Source organism: Cupressus sempervirens, chromosome 9 (genome assembly GCF_028749045.1).
Source record: "Cupressus sempervirens isolate cs-2001-9-10 chromosome 9, ASM2874904v1, whole genome shotgun sequence".
In the NCBI taxonomy this organism is placed as follows: Eukaryota; Viridiplantae; Streptophyta; class Pinopsida; order Cupressales; family Cupressaceae; genus Cupressus; species Cupressus sempervirens.
The window spans coordinates 634059796-634087618 of NC_143126.1; the positions used below are offsets into that span (position 1 = coordinate 634059796).

The 27823-nt window shown below is 36.9% G+C and overlaps 1 protein-coding gene and 1 long non-coding RNA gene across 9 annotated transcripts in view; one reads left to right on the forward strand and one right to left on the reverse strand.

Moving 5' to 3' along the window:
• Positions 1 to 27823, forward strand: part of DCL2 (dicer-like 2) — a 445017-nt gene that overhangs the window by 179375 nt on the left and 237819 nt on the right. For 5 of the 6 annotated variants that reach the window (XM_089801429.1, XM_089801434.1, XM_089801433.1 and 2 more), the window contains 2 exons: positions 14320 to 14512; positions 14714 to 14874. In XM_089801429.1, coding sequence (XP_089657555.1) covers positions 14320 to 14512; positions 14714 to 14874 — 354 coding nt within the window. The remainder of the gene's footprint in view (positions 1 to 14319; positions 14513 to 14713; positions 14875 to 27823) is intronic. The other variant, XM_089801430.1, reaches the window with a different exon arrangement.
• Positions 1 to 27823, reverse strand: part of LOC149540315 (uncharacterized) — a 241509-nt gene that overhangs the window by 26918 nt on the left and 186768 nt on the right. The window lies entirely within an intron of this gene.

A 27823-nucleotide genomic window follows, 5' to 3' on the forward strand; every position in this document is an offset into this window, starting at 1 on the left:
TTTTGACATGTTCAAGCAAGGTCTAAAAATGGAAAATCAAAGATCTATTAAACTTTGAGTTTTGATCAAACAAGTTTTTTGAATGTGTAGGTATGCATACATTTATTGAATTTCAACATGTTTGGTGAAATGGGGTCCCACAAGAGTTGAGCCTAACATGCCTTTGGAGATAGAGGGGGTTAAGCATATGAGTACAAGACATGATGCTTCATTCATTAAAAGACAACTATAAGATAAGTATCAACTATTAGGGTGGAGAAAAGAGTAACAAGACATTGTCATAGATAGAAAATAAAAGTTCACCATGTTATATTTGTAATGGTCCATCATAGTGTTAAAAAGTCAAGTAAGGCGACAATCATGAGAATAAGAAAATAATAGCCATAGATGGTGTAGCATGTACAAAGATAATAGAAAAGATATTACAATTGTTTCATTAGTGTCTTAGAAGCATAGGAAAGGAAAATGTATTTCTATAGTGTATAGACCATTTTCAAACAAAAAAGTAGTATGTACAAAAATATGAGCAAAACAATCATTAATTGTATATATAGGAAAGTCATGCTACAAATGTTTTTTATTGTGATAAAAACAGGTTTTGAAGGGACATGAATCCGTTTACATCAGAATTACATTAGGATATAAGCATTAAAACATAACATAAACAAAACATAGACTAAGACTCTACAGAGATGAAAGCTAGCAAAAAAACAAAAATAATGTGGTTCTTTTGGCCTGATTGCCCGAGGGGCTTTAGAGTCTTATTCCATGGGTTAGCCTCCTTTTGTGAATGATGTCAGCTTGTGGTGAACTTGAACAAGACTCGGTTCATGGTCTTTAACTGTCTAAAGACCTCACAACTCCATTTCATTGTTTAGAGGAAGGAGATCGAGATTGGTTCTTGATACACTTATGTCAGGGTTATGTTCCCTTGCCCCCACTTTAGTATGAGACCTTTCATGCAACCCAGGGTCAACAATGGGTTGGGTTCCCTAGCCATGTTGGAGAGGCATTTTTTTAGACATCATTTTAGGACACTACGTCCAAATTTACTCTCTTGGATTGTATGGTTAGAATGACAGTTTTATATGGTTCCATGGTATGGGGGTCCTCTTTCCTTGACTCAGACAGGGCCATGATTAAGCGAGTCCATACCCTTTTCTCCGTCTTAGTATCAGATGTCATTGGTCTACTCTTTGCAGTGTTGTTCTGCTTGAGTTTGGGGCCCACTTCTTCAAACTTAGTGCTATCTTTGTTTGACCTCATTTCTTCACCGTCTTCAAGGCTTCATGAATTCTATTGATGGTTGCTACAAATACTCCTATTTGGCTTACTATTCCTTAGTTACTATCGCCATTTCAAACTCAACTAGTACGGCTTGGTGTTGGTATGCTCCGGCCACTACCATTCTAAGATTGATTTGGATTGAGAATGATCGTCTCCATCCTTATCGGTTCTCTCTAGATACTTTTTTTGACCTCCTTTCCTAGTAGGATCTTAAAGGGCATGTTGGACTTGATATTTATAGATAGTACATTGCCGCAACATGGAGTAACCCTTTGAGAGAGTCACATCCACGGATGGCCTTTTATGCTAAGCACTTCTTGGATATTCAAGATGGGATCATTTTACGCCTCGTCTACTTGAATCAGCACTGAAACCACACCTTTCATATCTTTTTGGGCTCTTTCAAAGTTGGCTCTCACTAGCTTCAGAATCAGAGTGACCATAACATTGATAGAGAGGACCTTATTCATCACCTTTGTACCTTGGCTGAGATAGATATGGAAATCTACTTCATTTTCATCTGCTTCATCTACTATAAGATCAGAGGGAGGTTTCATTGCCTTTTAAGAGATTACAGGTCCCTGGTAACACTCTTTGGTTACATTGACCAACGTTGTTTGGCGCTTTATCTTCGGGTGTCCATGCAGCTTCGTGACTACACTTTATATCTTTTCTCTCCTTAGAGCCAGGTCACTTATCGGCTTATCACAAAGTGGGCATTTAGTAACAAGTTGAATGAGAAAGGTGAAGTGACGAGGAACAAAGATAGATTGGTTTGTAAGGGATATGCACAAGAGGAAGGAATTGATTATGGAGAGACATTTACTCCAATTGCAAGGTTGGAGGGAGTAAGAACATTACATCCATATGTTGCTTACAAAGGTTTCAAGCTATATCAAATGGATGTGAAATCTGTATTTTTGAATGGAATCTTGGAGGAAGTCTACATTGAAGAACCTAAAGGATTTGTTGAACTTGGCAAGAGGAACATGGTATGTAAGTTTCACAAAGCATTATATGGTTCAAAACAAGCCCCTAGAGCATGAAATGAAAGGTTACATACATATTTGGTGAAAATTGGTTTTGTGAGAACAAATGATAACAAAAATCTGTACTTTAAAAGTGAATCTAAGAATAAGAAATTGCTTGCTGAAATTTTTGTTGATGATATCATATTTGGAGGACATTATTTATTGTGCAAATTATTTGCTAATGAGATGAAAAAAGAATTTGAGATGTCAATGTTTGGAGAGATTAAATTCTTTGTTGGTTTGCAAGTTTATCAAATGAAAGGAGGTATATGCATTACATAATCAAAGTATATTAAGGAGATACTAAAGACTTTTGGAATGGAAGATTGAAGGCCATTTAGAACACATATGGCTACTAGACATAAACTTTCAAAGAATGATGATTCTATTGAAGTAAATCAAACATTGTATAGGTCAATGATTGGTAAATTGCAATATGTTATTCATAGCAGACCTAACATTGCATTAGTTGGTATTATTGCAATATTTTTTGCTAATTCTAAGGAAAATCAAATGATGACTGTGAGAAGGATATTGAGATATCTAAAAAGTATAGAAGACTGGTTTATGACACAAGAAGAATGATAAGTTTGAGTTGAAAGTTTATACATAGTGATTGGGCTAGAAATATTGATGACAGAAAAAGTACAAGTGGAGGAGCTTTCATTCTAGGAAAGAGATTGATTTCATGGACAAGTAAGAAGCAAAATTGTAATTCACAATCTACAATAGAGGCTAAATATGTTGTAGCAACGGTTAATTTTTCAAATATTGTGTGGATCAAGCAATTGTTGGAAGGTATGAAGGAAGAGATTATTGAACTTGTAGTGATATATTATGATCACAAGTTCTATAAATATATCTAACAACCTTGTGATTTACACAAAGAACAAACGTATTTTAATAAAGTATCATTACTTGAGGGAATTGAGGCAAGACAAAGAAGTGAGACTGGAATATGTTAGCAGAAAAGAGCAGATAGCTGATATATTCACTAAGGCATTACCTAAGGATGCATTTGAGTATTTGAGAGGTAAGTTAGGGGTCTTTCCCCGAGATGATGAAATGTTCCAAGCGGTTTCAATAATGATTCTAAAAGTTTCGGAGATGCTCTCGAATAGTTTTGGTAATGTTTCCGAAAATTTCGGAGATGCTCCCGAACGGTTTCGGTAATGGTCCCGAAAGTTTCAGAGATTTCCCAAATGGTTTTGGAGATGCTCCCGAATGGTTTTGGCATTGTTCCCTAAAGTTTCGGAGATGCTCCCAAAAGGTTTTTGCTCTAATACCACTATAATGTTTTGAAGGCAAAATCGACTTGACAAAATCTCTTCTCGAAGGGAAACTTGATCCGAAGGGAAACTTAGTCCGAAGGGGAAATTTATCTAAAGGGGAACTTGACCCGAAGGGGAACTTGATCCAAATGCAATTGTTCTGGTACCATTGCTCTGGAAACAATCTCTTCGTTAGATACTAGAAATGTTGCTCGGATGGTTCTATTGTGGAGGTAGTATGACTAAGTAGAGATGATGTATGGACACTAATTGAGGAGGAAGGACGAGCAGTAGGAATGTCATATAGTGGAAGGACAAACAAGAGGAATGTTGTATGGTTACAGAGGGCAAATGGCCATACGAAGGGAAATGGAGCAAGCCATACGGTAGAACACAAATAGGGCCACACGGTATTGTTTGGGGGTCCATATGGACAGTATGGTGGATTGTGTTTGACCATACGGTAATAGGCCAAGGGCAATGGGAAGGTTGTAGGGTAAGAAAGCAATGTCAACGGGTGGCCACAGAAATGTCTACGCGGGCCGTACGGTAGATAAAGAGGGTGGTTGTACGGTAAGAAGAATGAAGCTAGAAGATGATTTGGTAACTGATAGATGGTTAGTGTTGCGTATCATTGAGGTACGGATGGAAGGCGATTTTAGTCTTTCAAACATAAACTTATAATCATAAATTCATCAGATAATATTCAAACAATAATGGAGATTGAACATGAATAATTCTTTAATTAACATATGCCAATATGATATTGCTCCAACTTGCCAGATTTGAATCCCATTGAAACTAGACAAAACCAAATAGGGAAGGTCTTTTACTTTTGAAATGGCAAACAATAGAGAATCCCAAAAGGAATTCGCAATATAGAGAAAATAATCCAAATTGCATACCTATGACTACCTACAAGCTGTGCTTATATACCTGTTAGGGAAATCCTTTTCGAGGGTGTACAAAGATAGCTGACGACAACACTTATCAACGTAAACTAAAATAAAAATAGGTCCAAGATATATTAAATCATTCGGAACCAGAAATACAAATATTAACTTGGGCCCCATATTAATTAAAATAACTAATTATAGGTTCTTTTGTTGTGTTATTTAAATTTTAAAACCAGTTAATTAATTAATTAAATCAAATTATTACATTCAAATTTGGGGACATGACAAATCCTCGCTACCCAATGATTGCTTTCCCTCTAGCAATCCGTCATTAGATGAAACATCAATAGCTCCAGGGTCTCAAATCAAATGTGCAGGTGAGACAAGTGAAATGACATCAATCCTCCGCCAAACCACATTGCCAAGCTTTCGTTGCACCACACTGATATAACTATCGTTATATCCAGAACCACTAGGATCCCAAGGGCGCCAATCATTAAACACATTGATGTCCAAATCCATAATCTTCATGTAATCATTGATCTCCTCAAGAACTTCACAACGCATGTAAATTCTATTATTTTATGAGGAAGCACTTCACATGGAAAAATTGCAGTCATGCACGACTTAGGCAACACTGAAGGGTAAACTACATATTCAACCAATTGTGGTTGCTCCGACAAGGAATCATCAATAGCATCTTTGGGAAGTTGAACAACCATTGATGGAACCTCCTCATTTGGAGGGCCACTAATAGAACCCAAATTTTCATCGAGATGATCATTAGGTGTTGGTTTGACAATATTTGTGTCAATATTGTCCTCCAAAATCTATTCCTTGATCTTCGATTCGGGTAGTTAATAGATTCTGCCTTTGTGGTAAATGATATCGCCAACCACCTTGTATCTGTCATCTTGCACTTGTCCATCCAATAATTGGCATGCAAAAGTATTCTTGGAGTATTCGACTAACAAATGTGCTCTATAATTGACTGGAAATTGAGTCATGGTGTCATCCAAGTCAAAAATCTCCATTCTTCCAACAGGTTGGTAGAATCACCAGCTCTGATACCAATGAAATGTTCTGAGCGGTTTCGGTAATGTTCCCAAAAGTTTCAGAGATGCTCCCAAACAGTTTTGGTAATGTTCCTGAAAGTTTTAGAGATGCTCTCGAATGGTTTCGGTAATGTTCCAAAAGTTTCGGAGATTTTCCAAACAATTTCGAAGATGCTCCCAAATGGTTTCAGTAATGTTCCTAAAAGTTTCGGAGGTGCTCCCAAAAGGTTTTTGCTCTAATACCACTATAATGTTCGGGTCCTCGTGCACGAATGTATGAGCCTCAGAATACCAATTTCTCTACTGAGTTTATTAGGGAATGCATACGGTAGGGGAAAGAGCAATTGAGGGCTTGGAAGGAATCCGTACGGTGTTGAACTAGATGTAGAAGGCTGTGCAGAAGAGACAACTTAGAGGCTGTATGGTGGGAGGAGTTTCGTACGGTAACTACTATAGCAAACCGTACGGTATCTACAAGTGACTATAGGGTGTCCGTACGGTGGCAGGGTGTTCGTATTGGAAGAGAGGGAGTGATGGCCATATGACTGTTTGGAGGTAGTACAGTATGCTACAGAGATGGCCTTATGGATTTTTGGAGGCTAAACGGTATGCTATAGAGATGGTCGTATGAGAAGTTGATGTTTGTGCAAAGGAGGTCCAATCACATGGATGGTGTCGGATGTGGTGTATGGTGATGGTGGTAATGCAGTACGGTAAGGGAAATGTAGAGAAGTTCAACAACACAATATGTAATGCAAATGCAATATATTTAACATGAATAACGTGCAAGAAACTAGATAGATACACACTTGTGCCAAACAATAATAATATTCCATGTACAAAAGATGCTCCGATTTGCCAGATTCGAGCCAAATACACAGACAAAATAGGGTGAGGATTGAATCCCACCGAAACTGCATGAGCCAAATAGGGAAGGTCTTTCACTTCCAAAATGGCGAACAATAGGGAACTCCAACTGGAATTCACAGTACAGAGAAAAGAATCCAAACTGCATACCTAACAACTACCTACATGTCGTGCTTAAACACCTATATGTCGTGCTTAAAAACCTATTAGGTAAACCTTTCGAGGGTGAACAAAGATAGCCAACGACCACAGTTACCTACGTAAACGATTAAAATTAAAAATGGGACCCAAATATCTTACAAATTGATGTAGGAGGTTACACTTTAGGAGCTTCCTAAAGCTATGAAAGGAAGGATAGAAGTATGACTTGAGAAGGCTGCAAGTAGAAGATAAAAGAGGAGTGATAATTTGGAGGATCAGTTAGTACAAAAAGTGATAAAGTTGGAAATGTGTACATGATAATGGATGATGTCTTTGGCATTGTTGTCAAAGAGGGATAATATGTATGAGAGTTACCCTCCAATATTTGAAGATATATGAGGGAGATATGTGCTGATATGTGCTAAGGTACCATCCAATTACAAGAAGAGAGAAGTATGTCATGCTAGATGAAGGTATGTCAAATAGGGAGTCAATACAATTGGTGTCAGCATGAAGAATCATAATTGGTATCATAGAGGATGAAATATGAAGGAAGCAAAGAGAGAGCATATTAGAGATTCCATGGATGAGAATCATAATGAAACTAAAGATATTAATGAAAATCTAATAGAGGTAGATGATAGTGACAATCATGAGAAAGATTTTTCCATTGCATGGTAACTAACAATGTTTCCATTAATACCAAAGAGGAAGATTTTTGAAAACTAAAATTGGAACAATTGTTATGTTGTCATTGATGTCAAACCTTATTGGTAAGACATTTACTAACAATGTAGAGTGCCACATATCAATTGATTGATGAAGAGGATTTGAAGAGAAGAGATAGAAAGGTGAGCTAGTCAAGTTGTTGAGTAAAGAGGAGTTAAGTATGATGGAAATACAACAGGCATTTGATTAGTTAGTCTTTTACAAGATAATGTGTTGTTTGATCATTCTATTAAGCAATGAAGAAAGTTGAAATCTCAAGAGAAGATTGATGAAAGTCAAGAAGATGAGTAAAATACTAAGCTTGACCAAGTGACAATTTTACTAAGTTAATGAAGAAGTTGATGTACAAGATTAAGGAACTTAAGTTATCACTGAGGAAAACAATATTAGCTGAGAAGTAAATGTTAGACAAATGGGAATGCATGCAAATCACAATTTTTGACTTTAAAAGAGTGACCTTAAATCAATAACGGGTTCTCAAGATGTAATTACATGTAAATGTGCCATGCGATTGGGTTCGGAGGATGAAATGCGTGTAAGTAGAAATGAAGAATGAGATTACATGTAAGTGCGGATGGAGGGTGACACATGTGAAGAATGAGATGCAATGTGCCATGGCATGTAATGATGGATATAGAATGAAACGATGCACTTTCATTAAGAGGGGAAGGTGGAGTGAAGTGAAATGTGCTCAAGTTCTTGGAAAAGAACTTAGAATTTTTTCAAAAAGAAGAAAAATGAAAAAGAAAACAAACAACCAATGAAAACAAGCACAAAGCAAACACATACCTTTGGTCTTAGACTCAAACTGTTTACCGTATGGGGTAAATAGTTTAATGCATACAGACAATGGACAAGAACATGTAATACAACAGTACTCCTTTTATTATTTGCATATATGTTGAAGAGATTACATAGTGCTTCCAATGATGATCATTACAATGATCTCGGATGGTGTACATATACTTCTTGAAGGGGCCCATCAGCTACATAACAATTAACAACTACATGCTAATCTACCCGTCGACTGCACAATATTTACTGACGACATCAAGCTGTCGGCTACACTATATCTATCGACGATATCATCCCCTTCAAAAAGAAAAGTCGTCTTTTGGCAACTTCAGAACTAACAAAATAGGAGACAACAACATACAATATAGAAAGAATGTAGACTAGGGAGGAGGTTGTGTCCCAGAAGAGTTTTGTTGTCGGTGCAATTCGTACACTTGATCCGTCCGGATACGTAAATCCTTCTGAGTCCATGTAGTAACCTCTACAGCCTCTTTCAAAAGAAGCACTATGTCCATAGCTTGGGCCTTAGCTAATTGCAATTCCTGCTTGCCCGTTTCCTTGTCTGGCAATAATGCTGCATGCTTAGTTGCCGATGATGCTTGCTGGTTGACCAAGTTCGTAGCTAACTTCTCTCTAGTCCCCCTCTCTTCTATCAGAGATCTCTTAGCTGTAATCTTTTCCGATTCCTTGTCTGCCTCTGTGCGCCTGTGAGAATAATTGATGCCTTTATACAACCTGACTATCTCATGTGCCAGCTTCTCCATCGGAGTGTTGCACGGTCTCAACTCAGGCTCAGTGGCCCAATCAATCAACATCTCTGGTGACTCAATTGTTGGCCATCCCCTGTCAAAGCAGGAGCGAAACCGCTTAGGACAAAACCCCCGAATGTAAGCCCGGACCAAGGGCAACCCTTTTTGACGAGTCAAAGCCTGTAATGCAATGGTGTGTCCTTTCTTCAGCGCAACCCACATGGCTCTGAGTTAGTCCCTGCATCTATCCTCATTTGACCTATAATCCTCCTTTGCCACATTGTCCATCGTCCATTCCCCATCACTATCCATCTTTGCCACTCTTGTGGTAATCATGTCCACATTTGGTGCTGCCTCCTCCTCTTTGGGCGCATCCTTGAACTGTGGAATTACCAGCTCCTATGGCTTCGATACGGCAGCTAGTCTTGGGGATACCCCTCCATGCCTCGGGGACTAAATGGATGAATCGACCTCCGCAGGAATGAGTCAGAACTGCTGTCGCAGGAATGCACTTGCTCTATCCATCACCTCCATCTTCTTGGGCTATGTTGTCTGTGTCAGCTCAATGCTCTCATCTTGTTGTGCTGGTTGTACCGATAGAACTGGCTGTACTGGTTGGGCTAACTATGTTGGCTGAGCGTCCACCAATAAGGAGGACGAGATGGTGACCACAGCATTAGAGCCAATCACATCTAATCGAACTTGAGGTTCGGGCTCTGGCGTTGGTGACTCTACCATCTCTGAGGTTGGTTCTGCTAGTGCAACAGAGTCTGGTGAACAACTTTGGGAAGGCATGCCCTCAGTCATGGCCAATGGTGGAACAACATCCGACGCAGGCATCGGGAAAACAACATCTGTCGCCATTGGTGGAGTCATAATGACTGGTGCATGTCTCTAGCCAAATGGAGGAATGAGTGAAGTGGTGGCGGTCAAATGTGCCAAAGTTGGGAATTGAGGAGGGGTGAAGAATGTGGACCTTCTGCCTGCTGCGTCACTACTAACTTCTGCAGAAGTACTCCCCTCGGAATCGGCCCCACTGCTCTCTAAAGTGTCCTCCCGTCCACTGTCCATGTCTCTGTATGCCTCCAATCCTTGGAATACCTTCTTTTGCCCGGTTGCTGTTCCATCTGTGTCCAAATGTCCCAAATAGGATATTGGGGGCTCTCCTGGTGCCAACTTTCCCCTCGGTGGAACTTCAAAATCATCCAGTGGTACTTGATTAACTGCTGCCTCCAAAAGCAACCCAATGGCATGGTGTGGCATAAAGAACATCCAATGCTGGAGTGTCATAAACTCCTCCATCCTGTCGGCGAGGACTGTGGCCCAATCATACACTGTGTCATTCATGATGCCATTCATGAATGTAACTTGCGGTAAAGTTATATCCGAAGCCCGACTTGCCCCTGTCAACCTGCTTTTGATGACATCCATGATACATCTCTAGTGGCCCTCCTCAATAAAATTTCTCCGTAGCCCTCTGCTCTTGGCACCCTTTACTACTGACTCCATTTCCTCTAGCTTAAGTTCGCGGCCTATTAATTTCACTCAATATTCTTTTCGTTCCTATGACAACTTGTGGTTCTTGATCTCCACTTTTCAACCTCCTTGGCTAGGGATGCCAAAAACCGTAGTGAAATCCTTCGGTTTGAAAGAAATTGTCATGTGGTAATGGCAATGGCACCAAATGTTTACTATATGAGGTAAATAGTTTAATGCATACAGACAATGGACAAGAACATGTAATGTAGTAGTACTCCTTTTATTATTCGCATATACCCGAAAAGATTACATATTGCTTCCAATGATGATCATTATAATGATTTCGGATGGTGTACATATACTTCCTGAAGGTGCCTGTTGGCTACATAATAATTAACGACTACATGCTAATCTACCCATCGGTTCCACAATATTTACCAACGACATCAACCCGTTGACTATACAATATCTACGAACGACACAAACATGGCAAGAGGCAAGTTACTTTAAAGTGCAAATTTGAATTTGGAGTTCAGGAAAAATCCAAAAGTATGAAAATGAGAGTTTTCATCATATTTAAAGAAAAAATGCACTTTTCATGGCATATCTATGGACATGTGTGCAGCATCAAGCTAAAATATTGAATAAAATATCAAGATAAGCATAAATTAATGAACAAGATTGAAAATGTCCACTTGAAGATTAAGGAGCCAAATGTGGAGAATTTATAGATTTCAAGACCAATTCTCATCCAAATTCGAATCCACTAACTACTTATTTAGACTTTTTCAAACTTGCAATGATGAATGATTAATGAGCATTCAATGGACGTTTTGCATATGGGAAATCTAAAAATGTTTCCAACAATCACTTGAATGCTAGTGAATTTTGCTGAAAACTCCAAAGAAAATCTGCTTTTTAGCAAAATTGTGGTCTTGTGAAGAATTTACATGGATCGTTTTTGCCCTTAGCAAGCAAAAACATGTTTACCAATAGAAAGATCATGCATAGAAATGCCAAAACACCTCTCCTTTGGCCCAATTGTGATCTAAACCCTCCAAATCTGGACATTTTTGGACAAAATATCACTCTAAATGATCAATAATTTTAATAAAACAACAAAAATCACTCTTTGTTTAGATAGTCTTTAGACAACACCTATATAGATATTTACAAGTGCAACTTCAAAGACTTTCACATTTTTCTTATTATTTTTGAGAATCTTTATTATTAGAATAAATAATACACACTATAATATAGTATTCTTTAGTACAAAATAAATGACTTTTAGATCATGTCTAGCTAAATCACCCTATATATAACAGAAAAATCACCAAACATATAATATGTAAATAATTTATATAAAATATAATTGCATATTTTAAGATGCTTAAAATATGAAATTTTAATTAATATTTTTGTTAAACTTATAAAATAAATATATAGAAATAATAGTCAGTATTTCATAATATAAATAATAAATAATATTAATTTATATAATGTATATTACAATAGAATTGTTACAAATATGTCACCCATCCAACAAAGATGAAAATTATAATGATGTCATTTTATAAAAAACAAAAATCTGTGCAACTAAAATGGAAATATGCCCAAACAACCAAAATTGATCAAAATGTTTCATAACACAAAAATATAGCTGAAAGCAGCATTCATTACACTTTGACCATTAAACAAATATACATTCGTTTTTAAACAAAAGATAGGGACTTCGCGAGAGCTCTTGTTATTTTTATGACTTTTTTCATTTGTTCATTTTATTATTGTTTTATTATTGTTAAATTATAATAATTATAATATTATATTATTAGTTATTAATAATAATAAATTGAATATAACATTATTATATTGATATATTACCTCATATTAAATCTATTTTTGTATTAATAATATTTAATTTTCATAATAAATTATAGTGGTTATTGTTTGTTCATTTATTAGTTTTGTTTTATTATTTATTAAATTCTCGTCTAGACAGGGATATAATAGAGCACCCTTGTGCCAAGTCTTGCACCAAAGAACTAAAACTACATTATTGTTGTCTTCAGCTTCGTCCATTCTCTCTTTTTTTTTTTGGTAAGCTACTTCGATTGCATCTTGATTCACCCTCACTAGCTACCAAAGAAATGGAACAATCCCCATGATTGACACTTCATCAGGGTTCTCATAACATTTGCTATAATCAAACCCATAACCAGTCCAAGGCCACTCCAACAGAGATTCTAACCCAACTATCAACTCTTTCCTGAAGAGTGATTTCATTACCCACTTAATTGTTTCCTCATCTTGACCCAACTCCAAATCACAAGCTAGCAGTTGCACTGCTATATCCTCATTTAGTTTCCACCGGTGAGTTGCATTTTGAAACATCACACCTAATGTTGTCTACACAATGCTCACATCATCTCGTGAACGACATTTAAGGAACAACTTTAACCTATGATATTTTCTTAGACCATAGAGGCCCTTCCGTTACTTATCCATCTTGAAGGTGAACATTGCCTCCATACTGCAGCAGTATGCTCACCATACCTCCACACTCAATTTCCTCTTCTTGGAGAAGATCCACCCACACAACACCACTACTCATTACACGTACCCATCCCTTCTACCTTCACCGCGTCCTTTCTCCCTTAAAAAAACCCAGATCTCATTCACTGGACAACACCTTGGAATGATTGCAATTCACCTGCAATCCCATTAAAACACTACACTTTTCCAGGCTGTTTTTTCATCCCAAGGAATATCCTATATACACCATCACATTGAAATGTTGTTAATTGTAAACTGAAACCAAAATTCCCATCTTTTCCCTTTTAAAATCCCTTCTACTAATGACATATTCTGCTACCATGAGAATGTCACATCACTTTCTTTTCATAAATCCAACAGATCCCAACAAAACCCCATTATTCAACTTTTAATATAATCATATTTTAAATATTTCTATATCTAAATATCCCACCTCCATCAGATGCAAATCCCTTTTAGATAAATAATCTGCTTCTTCATTGCCCTGTCTACCTACACGAGTTATTTTAAATTCTTCAAATTCCTGCAGATTACTCACAACATGCTCAAGTAATTGTTGAAAGTGCCATGCATTTGCAGTCATTTTACTGATTTCTTGTATAATAGTTAATGAATCCCCTTCCAAATGCAAATGCTTGACTGTTTAGCAGTCTTTACTCCTACTCTAGCTGCCTTCAATTCTGCTTTATTGTTTGTTCCCACATCTAACCTTTTTGCCACCTTTACTAGTGTTTCCCCCTTTCCAATTACGAACAATAACTCCCGCACTCCCACACATGATGGTCTTGGATTTCCTTGTGCTGCCCCATCGAAGTTCACCTTTATCCATCCCTGCTCTGGTTTACACCATTCCACCTTCTCCTCTACTGTGTTTTCTAGTTATTAGAAATCCACTCCATGATCTGAACCTAATATGTGGTCAACACCTTTGCACCTGGGTGTACTATGTAAGATCCTATCTCTCTTATGTGTGAATATTTGTGATTTCCTTATTATGATTAGTAAAGTTAAATAGTAAAAGATTGACTTATGCTGCTTCACCCTTCTCTTATTATAAATAAGTGTATTTCATCATATACATTGTAGCTTGTGATGAATTCAGTTTAGGCATTTAATATTTCTTAGTGATTTAATATTAAAATTAATTGGGAAGAATGCAGAAATTATTTGTCGATTTGCCACTCTAGTGTGTAGTCTCATTACATCCTTTTACCGAGGAGAGACTTCAGCTTAGATGATTTTTGACAGACAGATGTAAAGTTGACTATAAATTGTTAAATCGTGCTGCAGTGTCTTTCTTTGTTCTAGCTTCATGTAGTTAAAATATTTCTTTTAATGCTTTGAAAATATATAATTTGAGTTGTTCATATTTCTTTGTCTCATTTATTGTGACATCAATTTTTAAAGGTAATATTCTTTTATTTTGTTTTATTTAATTATATATTAGATTGCTCTATGATTCTTAGGGACTGGAAACAAGTGAGGTGCATTGTATTTGTTACAAGGGTGATAGCAGCTATGGTTCTTCGAAACTTATTGGGTTGTCTAGATTGCTTCTCTGGTTTCAGTACAGAATATATTGTTGGAAGTCAAGTCAAATTTCCAGCTCAAACTGGAAGACATCAAACAGAGATAGTTGATGCATTTCGTGATGGAAAGGTGCGCATGCTAGATATATTTTATTCCTTTAATTTACCTATATCTGTATGTTTCTATATTACATTCTAGTGTGAGATGTTTGATTTTAATGGTAGGCCATGTATTATTAAGTTCAATCATTGTTATTTAGTTTCGTAAAATTTTGTTTAATGTTTTCTTCTGTAGGATACTAAGCTCTTGTTGGTGGAATGTTTCTTATAGGTGAATATCATTGTAGCAACCTCAGTCCTTGAAGAGGGTTTTGATATTAGGGGGTGCAACTTGGTTATTCGATATGATTTCTCAGACACAATGTGTAGCTTTATACAATCACGTGGCCGTGCTAGAATGCAAGATTCACACTATGTTTTCCTTGTTCAAAGGTTGGATTTCTATGCTGCTTATTTAGGTTCATTTTCTTTCCCATTGAGGTTCACATTATCATTTTATGGTCTAATAATCACTCTGGGTCTGAATTTGATGTTGGTCTAGACTGGTTTAGAAATTTTGAGATAGCATTTTAGAGTAGCCTTTATATGTCATTCTCAAGCTTTAGCTCACCTATAGAAGATTTCAATGTGACTGTCTTAGTTCATTCAATAATGTTTCCACTCTCTTTTCAACAAGCTCAAATGTTCACTTAGTCTTTTCTTCATTTTGTAATATCCTAAAGTAATTTATCTTTAAATACAGTAAAGTACAGTGAATTAAAGCCAAAACATTCCACAACCTAAAGGATTTACCTCTCTGAAAAGTTTGAAATTCTTGAAATATTTAGCATTATTTCAGTCGATAAAGAACAAGAAAAACAATTAATCCACACAGAACTTGTGTAACTTTGAGACAAGAACTCCAACAACTTATTTAGTTTGAACTGGCTTAACTTTAACAGAAAACTAGACTGATGGAAGTCCTTACAACAAGAAACTGAAATATGGAACAAAAAATGCAAATATCACACCTTTCAGGCAAAAATATACTACCAAAAAATGACTATAATATCACAAAACTTTGCCACAACAAAAATCGATGTTCCCTGGCGCTAGAAATGATGAGGACTATAAACAACAATGACTAATAAGACTCCCTCAGCATCAACACAAATATAAGATAATTGAAATCACAAACTGCCCTCATGAAACTATCATTACACAACACACTACACTACTAGATTGCCAAGACGAAACCAAAAGAAATACAAATGTTTAGCCCTTGGAATAATCACACTCAAAAACAAAATTTTAAGCACACCCTCTACTATTGACAAGAGATCAACAATATGTTGGCTACGTATTTTGTAAATGATTGTAGAAACACTACTTAAAAAATGGAGTATTTAGACATGGTATGTGAGATATTATCTCTTGTCTCTACTAAGGGGAGGCTTCCTCGTTATTCTTGCTGAATCAACTACAATTCAACAAGAAATTCAAGCTTAATCTAAGATAAGGGTGTTGTAGGTATCACTTTCTCTTTCTTCAGGAAGGATTTGCATTTCAAAAATATTCCCTTACAAACCTAATTCTTTTTATGACTTCATTTCTAAGCACTAATTGGAGCAATAATGCCAATAATCTTATCATTAACCGAAAGATTATCCAAAGTATATCTGTTATCTATAAACTAAGGAACGTACTTAATCTTATAAGCTCATACATTTGCCCTGAAACAGTTTTAACTTTAAATGACGAGGAAGCAATATGCTAAGCACAAAGACTTCAACACACAAAACTTCCTTTTTACTTCTAGTATCACAAATAAGCATAGCTCAAAGACCATTTATTCAATTCTAAGTAACTCAAATTGAGAGCTCCAACACAAATATATCCATATAATCAATACAAGTAACTCACACAACTTTCTCAATAAATTCAAGATAACACCACTTTTGTGATATAAGAAGATAACAATGATATTACAAGTCTCTCCAACTCGAAGAATGAAAAGACTTGTTCTTTTGTTTAGTTTGAAATCAGCACCACAAATAAAAGAAAAGTTTATATTTTGCACAATTCCAGCAGAGTTTCCTTGCAATGCATAAAGAAAAAAAATACAACAGCATACTCTCTATATATAGGTGAGGAGCTAAGAGGAAAAGTTGGGAGAAGTCCAATTGTAATGTCCCCTTCTTATCATTTGACTTGGAATTCATATTTTAGTACAAGTTAGGAGTTTCTAAGTAGGAATTTTTTTTTGATTGGTAGGAGGCCGAAGCCAAGGCTAATTATTATTATTAGTTATGATTAATTATTCTGGTTATTAGTTAACCTCAAGTAGTTTTGAAATCAAGACCTCCCAGATAAGAAGTTCACAATTTACCATTGTGTTGTAGGCTGTTGCTTTACGTTGGGATTTTTCTTACTGTGAAAGAATATTCACATTTTATTCCATCTTTAACCGCCATTTATCTATAGATGTAAAGAAAGTGCAAACCAATGACAACATATGCTAGATTTTTCATTTGAATGATCTCTTCATATGGATTGTATCAATCCCTTCGCCCTTTCTTACTAACAACATCATGAAATGGAAGATATACTGTGCCGAGGAAATGTAAAATGACCAACAAGAGTGTTCTCTCAAGGCTTCACCCCATCTTGAGAAGTACCTGTCTGTGGCCAAAATTACTATGCCTTTTTCTTCCACTAACTCCCTATCTTATGAAGCCCCAATAAGAGATAGGAGTCAGATTCCCATTATCTATAATATAAGTATCAGATTTAGATAGTAATGTCCCCATTTCTTGAGCATCAAAGTTTGAGGGATTGGCCTATTATTGTGTCCCTTGTAGGCTAATTATTGTGGAAATAGAGTCTTTTGAGACAAACACTTGGTTAATGGAGGTTCTTGTCTTCTCTAGAATTCGGCTAGTTTGATCTTTGTTTGACTCCGATTGGACTTCATTTGGGCTTAGTTTCATATATTTGCTATTTATATAAAGTTTAAGGTTGATAGAGATGAACTTATTGTCTAGTTTAGACGGCTCTCTAAAATGATGAATATTTAAAGAGATATGAATATATTGATGACCTTTAATTATTGAAGTTATATTAAAAAGTTATAAATTGACTTTATAATGAAAGTAGGAGCCATGATGAAGGTAATGAGCAACTAATCTCGTTTGATTGAAAGTGTTCTTTATTAATGATGTGTCATAAAGTCAACTTATTATTATGAAAGAAAATATCAAAATCATTAAAGAGACTTGCTAATGAAGATCCATGGGAAAATATTATAAAAAAGCCTTGGAGAGAAATCAAAATTCGCTCTACACATGTTGATTTTGTGAATTTGATATTGGAGATGCCTAGGGTGTGGAAGTTTGTTGCACTTGAAAGAATTGTAAATTCTTTCGGTGGATTGCACTTGGGATTGGACAACCGAGTCCAATTAATTGTGTTTGCTTGTGGCTTATCTCAGAGCCTTTGATTGTGCTTAAATTGGTGATTAATTGTGTAGTGAATTCATGTAGCAATCAATAGTTGATCTCATGGACAGTTAGCAAGGCTTTTGGAATCATTGGTAATTGTAGATCACTCATCTATGAGGGCAGTGTTAGAACGTATTGACTGCTGCCTCTCTGCATAAAAGGGATGAATGCTTCTTATAGCAGAAGCGTTGTGTTGGAAGGCATGTGTTCAGCATATATTGGACACGTCTTACTATTAGAGTGCCTTTGCATTTAATGTCCAAGCTTCAGCATCAACTTGGGATAATTTCCAAAAAGAATGTTTCATTATTGAAGGTTGAATGTTCTCAAAATCTGTCTCAGGTTGTAATGTCCCCCACTTAGCTAGTTTGGATATATGTTGTCGTTAGCCAGTTCTCTTCATGGTCTCGAGGGCTAACAAGGACTTCAAAAGGGATCTTGAGGTTATTTGGCCTAGTCAAATCTAATTACAGGCCCAATGGAGTTCATTTGTTGGGTTTTGGGGAGGACTTACTATTTTTAGTAAGCCAACAGGGGATGCAGTGCCTTCATTTTTCAGTTGCAGGATGAGATGCATTTTGTCAAGCTCTTTCCAATGAGCTATTATATGTGGGGATTCCGAGTTTATTTGGTATATTATTTTAATGTTTGAAGTTATGACGATAAAGTGACTATTAAAATTAAATATTATAATGTTTCATAAAGTCACTTTATAAAAAATCAAGTCCCCCCTTTTAAAATACATACATGGGCATTCGTAAAAGGGAAAATGTAACATTAAAACTCATGTATTATCCCACATTGGCAAGACAGAAGCGTAGAACTAGTGAGGAAGGGTTAAAAGAAAGAGGATAGCTCTCATTTGGGAATGCGGAATATTATTTGAAATTGGAAGTAATTGTGGAGATTATTTCTTTGGGCTTGGAGGACGCAAACCCTCTATGCTTTCAACCTTGACGCCATTGAAAGATATGGTCTTGAGATTCAACATTGTAACAGCAAGTTCCTATAGCGCGGTACTGTAGTAGTTTGAATCACTGTAGCAGCGAGTTACTGTAGTAGTCCGAATCATTGTAGCGTCGTATTGTAGCAGCGAGTTACTGAAGTAGTCCGGATCACTGTAGTTGTGAGTTACTATAGCAATTTCAGAACTATTAACACTGCTGTAGCCGCAATGGGTATGGACCATCTTTGAACTCTATAGTTGATATAATGTGTTGAGTTTAATGAGAAGATGTGATTGTTATGGTAGTTGTAATTTTCTGATAATCTGAAACAAGAAATAAATGAATGGTCATTTTTATTAGTTGCATATGGTTCTATGTTGCCTCCTATTTGCATTTCATATGAAACACAAACAATCTTGAGAAACCATTAATCAACATCAAGCTGAAAACTATAAGAAATTTAGTTGCAAGCCAATTGTTTGACAAAATTACAGGAAGAAATAGACAGAACAACGCAGACTATTACAGTGGTATCAGAGCTTGTTTATCCTGCCATCCTAGTGGGTACAAACACAATGAACAGGTGGTGATATGACAGATTGGAGTGTTCAACCTTTAACTCATCACTATAACTTAAGAAGAACCAGGGCTTGTCTAAACATAGGACAAGAGGAACAGGGAAATCTAGAGGATCATATTGATACAGGTGAACAGGTTATTGGCAATATGGGAGATAGGAATGTTGGGGATCCTGGAGAGGAAAGATTCTTACAGTTATTAGAGACCTTGGCACAGGGATAGTGATTAGCAGAACAGAGGGCACAGGAACAAAATCAGAGATTGGGGATTATGATGCAGATGATGGCTCGTTAAATGGGGTTGAATGCTAACATGGGTGGAGAAAATAATCAGAATGGTAACAATTAGAATGAGAATAATTAGGATGGGACACATAATGGAGGTGAACAAGTTGGGAACAATTTCGGTCATGCACCCCAGCAAGCTAGGATAGTGAGTTCGCGGCCCATGATTCCCACATTTCCTCCTAGAGCCCCAGAGCATCCCGTACCAGAGCCCCAGATCACTGATATACAGGACTAGTTGAGGAGAGATTGGGAAGCCGGAGGTCCAGATTTTACTGCTGCAATTACCTTTAGGGAGTATATGGATGTGCGGATGAAACATATGCCATGTGGACATGATAGGAATTAGAGCTATGAGCTACGGAAGAAAGTAGGGAAACTTCAGTTACCATATTATGATGGCTCGGGGAAGTCTACAGGAAGAGCTTGGGTTGAAAAGCTTGACACATACTTTCAATTGAACCCTATGCCTGAGGAAGAAGCTATTAAGTACGCAACAATTCATCTGGATGGGTTAGCGCATGAGTGGTGGCATCATGGTATGGTCACTATGGGTCATGCACACATTACCTCATATGTGGAGTTTACGGAGAGATTGATTAAACGTTTTGATAGGAAGGATCCAGAACTCCATTTCAAGGAGTTAGCTCAGCTTAAACAGTGGGGATCATTGGAAACATACATTTTTAGAGTTTCAGAAACTTGCAGTGTTAGTAATAGATGTATTCGAATGGAGGATACTAGTTCTATTTATGGATGGGTTAGCTGATCTGTTGAGAGGGTGGATTAAAGCTCTCAACCCTCCCACTTTGCAGGAAGCCATTAAGAAAGCTCGTGACATGGATTCCTCTTTAGCTTCCAAAAATAAATTCTAGGCAAAGAGTTTCCCTTCGAGGAAAGATAAGGACAGGAAACCTTTTCATAGAGAGGCTCAGCCACCTAAGGAGGAAAGTAAGAGGTTGGACAATGAGACACTTAATGATCTCAAGAAGAAGAAGCTTTGTTTTCATTGCAAGGGAGCCTTGGGATTTGTCACATAAGTGTCCATTGAAAGCAAAAGCTAAGTAGATGGAGTACTTTTCAGCCAAAGAGTCAGTGGATGGAGATTCAGAGCAGTCATCAGAATCAGATGGAGATGATGATAATTCTTCACATGAGGAAGCACGTAGTGATAGTACGATAACTTAGTTGTCCAGTATAGAGGAGGCCGTCACTTTCAGAGTTAGGGGAACTTTGGATGGACAGAGATTTGTGGCACTCATTGATACAGGGGCAACACATAACTTCATTGATGAGAAGTTTGTGTCACGCAGAGGGCTACATACAGAGGAGCATAGGGGATTTAAGGTGATGGTTGCTGATGGCTTCAAAATCGACTGTACCAAGAAAATATCCAACTTGTAGCTTCGTTTGGGAGATTATGAGATGGTGGGAGATTTCTTTGTGGTCAACATTGATGATCAGGATATGGTGCTTGGAATGAATTGGATGAAGTCTCTGGAAGAGTTTACATTTAACCTCCAAAAAATGGAAATGAGGTTTGAGGCAAATGGTAAGAAGATAGTGCTCAGAGGTTTGTTAGATGGGAGACTTGGAGTGGTGTCACTCAAGCGGATGCAAAGTTTCTTTAGACATGATCAGGTGCAGTGGGCAGCAGAGTTCAAAGCAATGCCGGAGATAATAGAGCTGCATGAACAAGAGTATCCACCTGATGTACAGGAACTAATAACCAAACATACTAAGGTGCTTGGTGAGATACCTCTAGGGAGACCTCCAAATAGGGGAATCGAGCATGTTATTGAGTTAGAGGAAGGGGCTAAGCCGGTTAACATCACACCCTACCGCCATCCAAAGAGATATAAGGATGAAATAGAAAAGGCAATCAAGGAGTTGATTGACATGGGGCACATACGGCCAAGCAAGAGTCCTTTCGCTTCTTTAGTAGTATTAGTGAAGAAGAAGGATGGTACAATGAGGATGTGCATTGATTATAGGGAGCTAAACAAGAAGACAATCAAGAACCGATACCCTATCTCGCACATTGATGAGCTTATTGATGAATTGCATGGTGCATGCTACTTCTCTAAGATTGATTTGAGATCCGGCTACCAACAGATATGGGTCAGAGAGGTGGATGTGGAGAAGACAACTTTTAGATGCCACTACGGACATTTTGAGTTCTTAGTCATGCCCTTTGGGTTGACTAATGCTCCCGCCACTTTTCAGTCCTGTATGAACAGAGTGTTCAGAGATCAGTTGAGGAAGTTTGTGTTGATATTTTTTGATGATATACTGATATACAGTCGTACTTGGGAGGAACATTTGAAGCATATTGATACAGTGCTTAGTATTCTAGAGAGGGAGTCATTATATGCCAAGATGAGTAAATGCGAGTTCGGGATGACAAAGTTGCTCTATCTAGGGCATATTATTAGTGCAGGAAGTGTTTGGGTTGACCCAGACAAGATCAGGGCCATTCTAGATTGGCCACCGCTAAGGAACACTTCCCAACTCAAGGGATTTCTCAAGCTTTGTCGGTTCTACCACAGATTTGTGAAGGGATTTTCACAGATAGCAGCACCACTTACAGATTTGACACAGAAAGACAGTTTCAAGTGGTCAGAGAGGGCTCAGGATTGTTTTGATAGGTTCAAGAAGCTGATGAGTACATGTCCTGTTTTGGCTATTCTAGATTTCACCAAACCTTTTGAGTTGCAGTGTGATGCCTTGGGAGAAGGCATAGGAGCTGTCCTCATGCAAGAAAAACATCCCATCACATATGAGAGCAGGAAATTACGAGGTGTCGAGAAAACCTATAGCATCTATGACAAAGAAATGCTAGCAATCATGCACGTGCTAGCTAAGTTCAGGCAGTACTTGGTAGGAAGCCGATTAACGGTAAAAACAGATCATAATAGCTTGAAACATTTCCTTGGCCAGAAGGATCTTAATGACAAGCAACAGAAATGGGTGAGTAAATTACAGGCCTATGATTTTGACATAGTCTATGTCAAAGGGAAGAAAAATATTGTTGCAGATGCTTTATACAGGAGACCTCATTTGCTTGCTATTGGGCATCTGGCGTTATTGAGGGGGCTATTTAGGATAGCCGATACACCGTTGTAAATGATCTGATGATCTACAAGGAAAGGATTTATTTAGTACCTGGGTCTGCTATGAAGCAGAAGATTTTGAGGGCATTTCATGATTCACCATTGGCAGGACATCCCAGATTCTTTAAGACATATCGACTGGTGAGAGAGCGCTTTACTTGGAAAGGACTCAAATCAGAGGTGCTTCAGTTTGTTAAGGAGTGCCCACAGTGTTAGCAGAACAAACAGGAACATTCCTTTCCGGGTGGTTTACTACAGCCCCTACCCATACTAGAGAAGAAGTGGGATAGCATTTCCATGGATTTCATCACAGGCCTCCCCAAGGCACAGGGTCGGGATTGTATTTTTGTTTTGGTAGACAGATTGACAAAATTTACACATTTCTTTGCAATTTCGTCTATGTATTCATCAGCACAAACAACAGAGCTATTTTTTCGAGAGGTATTTAGACTACATGGGATACTACAGAGCATAGTCAGTGACAAAGACAACAGATTTATGAGCCACTTTTGGGAGGAGTTGTTCAGGTTATGTGGAACAAAGCTCACTCCGAGTACCAGTTACCACCCCCAAATCGATGGGCAGATAGAGATAGTGAACAAGTGGGTTAAGGGATATCTCCGAAACTACATTGCAGGGCAACAGAGGGCTTGGGTGAAGTGGCTACATCTAGGGGAGTACTGCTATAATACCTCTTTCCATATGTCTATTCAAATGTCCCCTTTCATGGCATTCTACGGGTATGATGCTCCTAATTTCTTGGATTTGTTATTTGGGGACAGTAGGGTACCTAAGGCCAAGGATATTTTGCAAGAATGTCAGGACATTATGCGATCCTTGAAGGAAAATTTGCAAAAGGCACAAAATCAGCAGAAGCAATATGCTGATCAGCACAGGGTTGAGAGGTCTTTTGAGGTGGGAGACATGGTGTACCTCGTGTTACAGCCGTATAGACAGTCCTCTCTCAATAGGAGTGGAGCAGAGAAATTGAAACCACGCTACTATGGACCATTCAAAGTAATCAGGCGAGTGGGCCAGGTAGCTTATGAGTCGGAACTGCCTGCAGACAGTAAAGTGCATAACGTGTTCCATGTGTCATGCCTTAAGAAGGCATTGGGGCATAATGTGGTGCCTTTAGGAGTATTGCCACCTCTCGATGATGAGGGAAAGCTTATCTTGATTCCCGAGGCTATACTTGACACCAGGGAGAGGGTGCTTCGCAGGAGGACTATCAGGGAGTACGTAGTGAAGTGGAGGAACCTACCAGTTGAGGATGCAACATGGGAGGCAGAGTAGATTCTTCAGCATCCTAAGTTGAGATTGCTTGGGGACAAGCAATTTCAAGAGGGGCGGACTGTAATGTCCCCCACTTAGCCAATCTGGATATATGTTATCGTTAGCCCGTTCTTTTCATGGTCCCGAGGGCTAACCGGGACTTTAGAAGGGATCCTGAGGTTATTTGGCCTAGTCAAATCTAATTACAGGCCCAATGGAGTTCGTTTGTTGGGTTTTGGGGAGGACTTACTATTTTTAGTAAGCCAACAGGGGATGCAGTGCCTTCATTTTTCGGTGGTAAGATGAGATGCATTTTGTCAAGCTCTTTCCGATGTGCTATTATATGTGGGGATTTTGAGTTTATTTGGTATATTATTTTAATGTTTGAAGTTATGATGATAAAGTGACTATTAAAATTAAATATTATAATTTTTCATAAAGTCACTTTATAAAAAATCAAGTCCCCCCTTTTAAAATACATACATGGGCATTTGTAAAAGGGAAAAAGTAACATTAAGACTCATGTATTATACCACATTGGCAAGACGGAAGCGTAGAACTAGTGAGGAAGGGTTAAAAGAAAGAGGATAGCTCTCATTTGGGAATGCGGAATATTAGTTTAAATTGGAAGTAGTTGTGGAGATTATTTCTTCGGGCCTGGAGGACACAAAACATCTATGCTTTCAATCTTGATGCCATTGAAAGATATGGTCTTGAGATTCAACATTGTAAAAGCAAGTTCCTATAGGGCGGTACTGTAGCAGTCTGAATCACTGTAGCGCGATACAGTAGCAGCGAGTTACTGTAGCAGTCCGAATCACTGTAGCGCGGTACTGTAGTAGCGAGTTACTGTAGCAGTCCGGATCACTATAGCTGCGAGTTACTGTAGCAATTTCAGAACTATTAACACTGCTGTAGCCACAATGGGTATGGACCATCATTGAACTCTATAGTTGATATAATGTGTTGAGTTTAATGAGAAGATGTGATTGTTATGGTAGTTGTAATTTTTTGATAATCTGAAACAAGAAATAAATGAATGGTCATTGTTATTAGTTGCATATGGTTCTATGTTGCCTCCTATTTGCATCTCATATGAAACACAAACAATCTTGAGAAACCGTTAATCAACATCAAGCTGAAAACTATGAGAAATTTAGTTGCAAGCAAATTGTTTGACAAAATAACAGGAAGAAATAGACAGAACAAGGCAGACTATTACACAAGTTTCGTCTATAGATTTCCAAATAGTATTGTCATGTGTTGTACTAGATTTATAGATTGATAATATAATAACGAAATAGAGGTGTTAATGGTTTTAGGCAATATAATTAGTTTATCGAATTTCATGCGTTCAAATATGATTTTGAAATGCGAAACCAGTCAAAACAAACACATAAACATCAAAAAGCGGAACTTAAACATTGCATGCAAACTGTTTGACAAAATGTCAAACATCTAAATTAAGTTTTCAGGAGGTAGAAGTAGTAGTGTTCATGTATATCTATATGTGTGTCTATACACACACACACATATACACATGTACACACACACATGTACATACATACATACATACATACATATACATACATATACATACATACATATATATATATATATATATATATATATATATATATATATATATATATATATATATATATATAAACATACATGTATATATATACATATAATTCCTTTTTGTAATCTCATGTATTTAATTTATCATTATCAGCATATCAGACACACCATTATGGGGTTATTGAGCATATATTATTTTGCATGGCAGATACAGCCCTATATGTTTTGATGCATTGTTATGCAATTGTGATCATTATAAGTAGTGTATGCATTTGGAAATAAAATTCTTACTGTTAATAGTTGTTATCAATCGTAAAATGCATGTGCATTCCAAATTAAGCATCATATAGTAGAATCATGTTTATTAGAAACTTGTTTATATTCCTTGAATTGTGAAATCACGAGTACTGTCCACATTCTACAAAAGGGACATTACAAAATCCATGTAATTTTAAAGAAATGATAATAGGGAAAAAAATAGAATGAAAAGAAAGACCAGAAGGAAAAATTGTGAAGTGTCTGAAGAAAAGAGATCATATTTTTAGCACGAAACTGAAAAATATAGTGAAGAATACCCTAATTAGCCATGTGCAAAAAGGTTTGAATGAAAGGGTTACTTGGAAAAAACCAAAAAGTGACCAACAAACCCACTTCTTTTGTTGCAGAAGATAAAGAAATAAAAAATGTTTACCAAAACTAGTGTATAAGCCACAAGATGAGTCTCACAACATGAAATATGGATTTCATAAAACTGCTTGGAGGAAGAGTAATTGCATTTGGCGTCAAACAGTTCCAATCTTGAATTATGGGTGAGTTCTTAACAAATGACAGATTTCATGAGACAAGAACCCACAAAAGAATCCTGTTGTGGGTTTTAGCAGGCTGAAATGCAAGCTAAAAAGTTAGAGGCAGGTTTTATGGCCTTTATTAAAACTTGAAATCAGTAGTTTTGGACATGTAAAGCAAACTAAAAGGCCCAAAGTTACAATAATCATTTATCAGTTCCAAAATACTCTTTGCAAATGTTCAAAGGAACTTGTGTTTAGTTGGTTGAACTACATGTTTAAAAAGATTTAATACGAACTTTAGAAGTCGACATCATACCTCAGACTTAGAAAATGCTCTAAAGGAGTGGATTTTGGTTTTCAAAAAGATCATAACAAGTTTATAAAACAATTAGAAATGGTAATGTGAGATCAAAAAGTCAACACCATAGTTCATGACTTAAAAAATGCAATATAGACTTTAAAGGTGACTCCCTACTTCATTTTGGGTTTTCAATTATGAATTATAAATTGTCTTTTATTTAGAAATTGGAAGTTAATAAATTTAAAATATAATATCATCATTTGTCATTATGAACTTGTAATGCTCTTCTGGAATCTTGAAATTGGCTTGATTTAAAATGCACAATATATAAAGAAAATAAATTAACCAATTTAATATTTAAAAAAGACTCTTTTAATTATAAATATACAAAGTGTGAACTTATAATTATAACCTGAAAATCACAAAATTATGTTACAAACAAAAAGAAAAAATTAAAATAACATTAAGAGTTGACAAAAAGTGAAAATAAAGGCCAAATGTTAAACGAGATAACACATAGTTCTATCCTTGTAAAGCATGCCTTGGAGACTAACACTATGATTTTGGCTTAATTGTATTTGTTGCTTGTTAACTCACTAAAACAAAAGCAATGACAACACAATGGACTTGAAGTCCTACTGCAACACTGTACTTCCAAGTTCCACACAGTGATGAAATACTCATCAAGTACTCACTAAGAATTGAAAAAAATTCGCTAGTATCTAGGTTGTTAACTCACCATGGTTTTGGCAAATTTTTCACAAAAGGTTGAGAAGTGCTTGTGAGAACCTTGGTCACGGCAGAATAAAAGGCCCAACATTCAAAAATGTTATTTCTTATTCTTTTTTGTGCTTTCTTGTTTTGCTCAAGATGAGAAACACCTCCCAAGTTTCTCCAAGCTCATTTGCAAATATTTAGTTGATTTGAAGAGGTTTTGAAGCACATTTGAAGTAAATTTTAAAGCGAAATAGGATTCCTAGGTAGGTTTTCTGAATTTTTTCTTCTTTTTTTCAAATCATTTTGTACACCTCATT